The sequence below is a fragment of the Fulmarus glacialis genome, unplaced genomic scaffold (assembly GCF_000690835.1).
Source record: "Fulmarus glacialis isolate BGI_N327 unplaced genomic scaffold, ASM69083v1 scaffold27603, whole genome shotgun sequence".
NCBI classification, from domain to species: domain Eukaryota; kingdom Metazoa; phylum Chordata; class Aves; order Procellariiformes; family Procellariidae; genus Fulmarus; species Fulmarus glacialis.
The window spans coordinates 18,020-24,138 of record NW_009204024.1 but is presented as its reverse complement, the minus strand read 5'-3'; the positions used below and the strand labels follow the sequence as shown (position 1 = coordinate 24,138).

Here is a 6,119-nt window from a genome sequence, read left to right as displayed (position 1 = left end):
CACTAAATTTTAATTATAATTTAAATTAGCTTAACATCTTTCTAATTTCATTTTTATGGCCCTTCCCTATTATCGCAGAAAAGAATGGGCTTAACAGAATGAGGTACAATTAGTTTTGTCTCTAGTCTGTACCATGGCTGAACGGCCCTTCTTCTTCTGATTCTCACTCACACTTTGTAACATACGCCAACAGTTGCATGCAGGTGCTGGCTTGCATATTCTGCTCTCTTAGAAATTGGTGTCTCAGATAGCTGTCAGCATCTTATAGAGCCATGGTCACAGTCTTCTGCAAGTGCCCTGCAGTCTTTAAGGAGCCTCCTGATAACTGGTACAGTTCTAGATATTTAGTTTGACTCTGAGTTTACATCCAAGTGATGATAGAAAATAATTGGTTTCCCCAGTGTTAGCCAAAAAATCCAGGAGTAGCAGATCTCCCAAATCTTAATGTCCTGCTTCCTGGAGAAGCCCTCATCTTATTCTGCACACAGGCTTCGGTTCTGCATCTAGCTCCATTTTATGCCAACAGCATGGTACAAGGATAGAATGTGAAAAAACAGGAACTTTTGTCCCATAATATCTCACATGAATAATGATAAAAATGGCTTGCATCATGCTTTTGAAGGCTCTGGAAAGAAGTGGTATTAAAACTGGTTTTCCCCCCACCCCAATCTAATCTGAGTGGTTTCTTACAGTAGTTCATAGTTTCTCATTTTTCTAGCATGTTTCTTTACAGTGATAATGAAGATCCAGGTTCCTTACTGAGTGCTGAATTGGGCTTTCAGATACATTTCAGATACATACATTTTACATTGGTAGATGATACATCAGCATATATGTTAGTGTTATTCATTAATAATATAATTGAAAATCAGCTGACTAGGAGCCACATGAAAGGATCACGAATGATAGTTTTCCCCCATCTGCTTTACATGTCTCCTAACTACCTTCCAACATAGTGAATGACTTCCTTTGTTTAGTATATTTTTCATATTAGAAATATGTATTTTTCATGGAAGAAGATTTTTCGTAGAACACTATGAATGATTAGAATTGTAAAACCATAAGCTAGCAACATTTTAATCCTAGTCCTTGGAGAAATATGTGATAATAAAACAGTTCTAAGCATGGTTGTTTTGCTTTCTTTCTTCACAGAGTTATAGTAAACATAATTCGTAGTGTCAAAGGATACCATTCAAAGACAATACGTTTTCTGAATGTGGCTTTTGACAGTTCTGGAGATTCTCTACTCGCTGGAGACCACCAAGGGAATATATATGGTTTTGACTTGAGTGGAAACAGGTAAGAGTATTTCTATGAAGACATTTTAATTGTCTGGGCATCTGTAACATTCAGAGGTGTAGAACTTGCCTGGACAGAATGCCACAGGTCTGGTTTTAACCCTCAGTTTTCCATGAATGTGGAAATAGATAGTGGTTTTCTCAGAGCTGAAACTACAAGCCACTGCAGGCTCCCTAAATATTATTTTATTAGCTGCTCCGAAAGATGGGTAGTTTGTAACTCTAAACTGAACAAACAGCAATTTCATAGAACTTAAGCGACTAAATACTACCACAAGAAGTTATTCTTTGAACAGTACCGATCAGTTAATAATATGAGCCATGAATTACAATAAATTAGACCTAGTATTGTAATTTGTATAAATATATTAATCAGTCTTTTCAATTTTACACTACTGAGTTTTAATATTTTTATATTTATCGTAATTAGGTATGATTTCTTTGCTCTCTTTTGAGTTGTTTTTTTCTCTCAGTGAAATATATTGAAACTGATTAAGTTATTACTTCACTTGACATTATGAACCAAAGTTTCCTAACACAATGAGAACATATATTTTTAAATAGGTTCAACCTTGTTCAGCGGACAATGCAGGCTTGCACTGCTTTGGCATTTAATCTTCGCAGAAAGACAGAATTCCTGGTGGCTTTGGCAGATTATTCCATTAAGTGCTTTGATACAGGTAAGGAGAAATTTAGAGGCTTACTATCTGGATTGTTCTAAAAAACTGCATCATTTTAGTTTTAATCTCAATTTTTTTGTATGTTTTGTTGATGGAAATCTTATTATGTATTTCATACTGTCTGTCCTTCCAAAAAAAAAACCCCCACAGTTTGGGCCCGTGGTGGTTATAGTCCTGTGGGTAAACGAACCCTTTGCTTTGTCAAAGTTTCTTGTTCCCACTGAGTCACGCAGGCGTCTGTTTAACTGAAGTCTAGCACAGGATCGCAATTATATGTGTTACCTTTTTTAAAGCAATTCTGTGTGTTTGCTTAAAATGAGGTGCTGTATGTAAAATCAAACTAAAATCAGTTGACAGTATGTTAGTTTGCAACTGAACCAGTTGTTAACTATATTTACAGTAAAATATTTGAACAATATACACTAAAAGAACTGTCAGTGCTTTTGAGCTGCAAGTAGATCTGTCTCCTTATTCAAAAGCGATATCTAAAATTAACTTCACGTGCCAGCTGTGTGTCTCTGTCTTGATTAATGTTAAATGGGGAAAGGAAAAATTTCTTTACTGAAAGAGTGGTCAAGCCTTGGAACAGGCTGCCCAGGGAAGTGGTTGAGTCGCCATCCCTGGAAGTATTTAAAAGACGTGTAGATGAGGCTCTTAGGGACATGGTTTAGTGGGCATGGTGGAGTTGACGGTTGGACTCGATGATCTTAGATGTCTTTTCCAACCTTAATGATTCTATGATTCTATGAATTCATTCTTCATAAGTTAATCTTAACCTATCAAAAAGTGCAGTTGTAGTGTCTCTCATCATCTGGATTTAAATCTTTTTCAAAAGCCCTAGGAATCACTCATTTGCAATTTGAGGGTCTGATATTATTAGTGAAGATTTTAATGTAACACACTGTTTCCCAAAATAGAGGAAGTTAAGGTCTGAAATCCTCTGCTTTTTCTCTTCCTTTCAACCACAGTAAGACCAAACTTAGGTTTTGGATGCACTTGGAGAAATCTTCTTAGTTATTCCACAGAGTCCTGCATGTTTATATGGTGCTGTTTCCAGATACCAAGTCATACTAAAGAATGTCTTAAAATACAAATGTTATTCACATAAGTCACTATTGGGTAAACTATCCTTAGAGGTGTATTAGATAATACTTAGTTGGTGGGCTCCATCCCTTGCTTTAGAAGCATACTCTGTAATCCCATGTCATCTTCAATTGTCTCAATTGTCTGTACGCACAGCAGAAAGTTTGACTGTTAGGCTTCATGAGCTGCTTTATAGCCGTTTCCCATCTTTGATGCCACAGCACTAGGTCAGCTGGAACCACCGCTGGGCTGTCAGGCAAACTACCCAACGTAAATAGTGTAATTGCCACAAATACAGTTTGGTTGCTGAGGGAGGATTAGCGGTCATGCAGTCACAAGGGGAGACAATGTAGTCAGAGGAACCATTTCCTTAGTATGCAATACACAGCATAAAAATGCTTTGGACTTTAAAAGAATTAATGAGGTGTTGCTTTCTGACTGTGCCTTTCTATAGTCATAGCCTATTGTCATTAAACCTTTCTTCCTTGCACCTGTGAATAGCTGCGTAATCGTCCATACATATTGTCCACAAGTAAAAACAAGTGGAGAATTCTAACTAGAACATTCAGTTTCAACTTTTAGAGATTACTGTGGGTGTTTACATCGGATAATCTGCCTATGAGGCATGCTGAACTTACCTGATCACAGTGTTCGTGACTTTTTAAGATTGATTTTTAAGCTAAATTAAACAAGTCTGGCAAGTTGGCTTTCTGTGTAGAACTAAGAAAACTTACAAAATCTGTTACTTGGAGATGAGGAGGTGGTTATGTTTCTCTAAGGTATAATAGCTATATGAAGACTGATACCTTTTTTTCTTGTTTGTTGGGCTGTGATGGTAAATGGTCATATACTAGGTATGCTTAAAAGTCTCTTTCACAGCATAGTGTTGGCAATAAAGAGTAAAGTAGTAGTTGTTTCACTTTGAATGACTTTCATATCCTTTTCATTTTTTTCATCAACTCCTACAGAAACCAAGGAGCTAGTTAGTTGGATGAGGGGACATGATTCTTCGGTGTCTTCCATCTCTGTCCATGGCTCGGGCAGGTATGCCATCACTACATCCACTGATACAGCACAACTGTGGGACTTGGACACCTTTCAAAGAAAAAGAAAGCTGAATGTTCGTCAGTCTGTGGGTATACAGAAGGTAAGTAAAGAGCAATTGCTAAAGGGTGAACAAGCATACCTCAGTAGGAGTAACACCGCATGTTAAAATCATGGTACTTGAAAACATTTTTTAAAATACAGCTGAATCTTTTCTATGTTCTTTGGGCATATCTCCTTAACTGTCATCCTATCATGTCACTTAGACCACAGGAATCATGACTCACTAGTTGCAGAGATCTGCTGGGAACTTTTAAGGAACCTCCATCTTTAGAGATACTCAAAACTTGGTTGGATATGAGCTTGACTAACCCTATTTAACCTGGAAGTTGGAGCCATCTTCTAGATTGACCCTGCTTGGGGGTGGGCTCAGAGGACCTCCGGAGATTGCTTCCAACCTGAATGATACTGGGATTTAAGGGTGTTATTAAAAAAACAGGTTTTGTGTCATAATGGTAACTTCAAACAGTCACCACCACCTACCCCATTCAGCTGCTTATTCCAAAGCTGCTCTTCTTTCTATGCACACTAAGCACTGAATGTGGGAACAAACAAAGCTGAAAAGTAACTCAGCAAAAAGAAATTGCTGCTTTTCAGCTTAGTGGTTTCTTTGGTTCGGTTTGCTGCTCAGACACTTATACTGGAACAACAGGGGATGAGAAGGATGACGTGTTTGTGTCAGGGAGTTGTTTAAATAGGTCTTCCTTAGTGTTACGCTGCTTTAAACAGGTCTGCCTGCGCCACCAAATGTCAAACTTTGGCATAAGTACTACAGAAAGTACTGACGCAGTGCCTGAGCCTTGCTTACACACGTGCTGCCCTGCAGTGAACAGTCTTACAAACACCACTTCAAACCAAAGTTCTCATCAGGCTGGTCACTAAAAAGCCATGCTGATTTTGCAGAGAACAAGGCTATTCATTTGAGTGTCTTCACCGTGTTCTAGGTCAGGCAGAAATTTTGCTAGCCTGAAATAGTCACCTAGCAATTACTGTGGAAGGTCACGCATAAATTTTTGTTTGTTTGTTTGTTTTATTAAAACTGGTGTGTAGTGCATGTTGCTAAAATAGTTATCATGTCTTTCCTCCAAAGATGGCTGCGTTTCTTTAGTGGACAAGATTTTTCTACTGCTCAGTATCTTTCTTTGTGTAGGCTATGTGTAGGGGCTTCTTACTGATAAATGGCTCTTGGAATTTGGTAGGATCAGGGTGTTACAGTATGGAAATAACCTTTAAATCCAAACAATAGTGACTGTGGTTGAATGAGTAAATCACTGTTTGGGAATCAAGAGCCTGCACTTTTGGTTTGGCTCTACCATTTCTGATAGGACATTATGCAAATAACCCAATTTATCTGAATTTCACTTTCCTGTCTTTAGAATAGAAATAATGATACTTACTCCCATCCCATGTCCCATAAGACATACAGATAAGAGCTTTATTAAAGATCAGGTTTATTATTAGACTGCAGCCCTAACGCTCATTGTCCAAAGTTGGATTCTTGCTTGCTGTCTGAGACATCGTAGTAGTGTCACACCAATCTCTGCGGTGTACTTTTTGGTGCCTCTTTACTTAAGCCCAGTTGCACTCCAACATACACCTTCTGTTAAGATGGTATGGGGCAAAGCTAATTTAAAAAGACAGAGACTGAGCTGCACACTGTAAGCATAGCAGGTGAAAAAAAATGAGAAAGAAGAGCTAAGAGAAGACATCTATAATGACCATTTTCAAAGCCTCACTGCTTATTCAACAGCTGCTTGTGACCATCTTTGGTATTTTTCTAGGGCAAAGCAGAAAATGAGGAACTGTTCAGTACTCCACTTTACCAAGATGTAAACTTCATCCATCTACATGATAGGCATCTGCTCTCAATTCATTGTCTAGACTTCCTCAGGGTCCCTGAAGGAGGACAGGCAGCTCAGTCTGTCTGAAGATAAATGACTCTGGTAGGTGAGGT

The 6,119-nt window shown here is 38.3% G+C and overlaps 1 protein-coding gene across 1 annotated transcript in view; it reads left to right on the top strand.

The window, feature by feature from the left end:
• Positions 1-1,086: 1,086 nt before the first annotated feature.
• The window catches only part of TBC1D31 (TBC1 domain family, member 31), a gene marked incomplete at its 5' end in the record, with an annotated part of 22,109 nt that continues 17,076 nt past the window's right edge, over positions 1,087-6,119 (top strand). Inside the window, 4 exon segments of the mRNA XM_009574841.1 lie at positions 1,087-1,128; positions 1,131-1,299; positions 1,863-1,978; positions 4,030-4,208. Of these exon segments, the coding sequence (XP_009573136.1) occupies positions 1,087-1,128; positions 1,131-1,299; positions 1,863-1,978; positions 4,030-4,208 (506 nt within the window).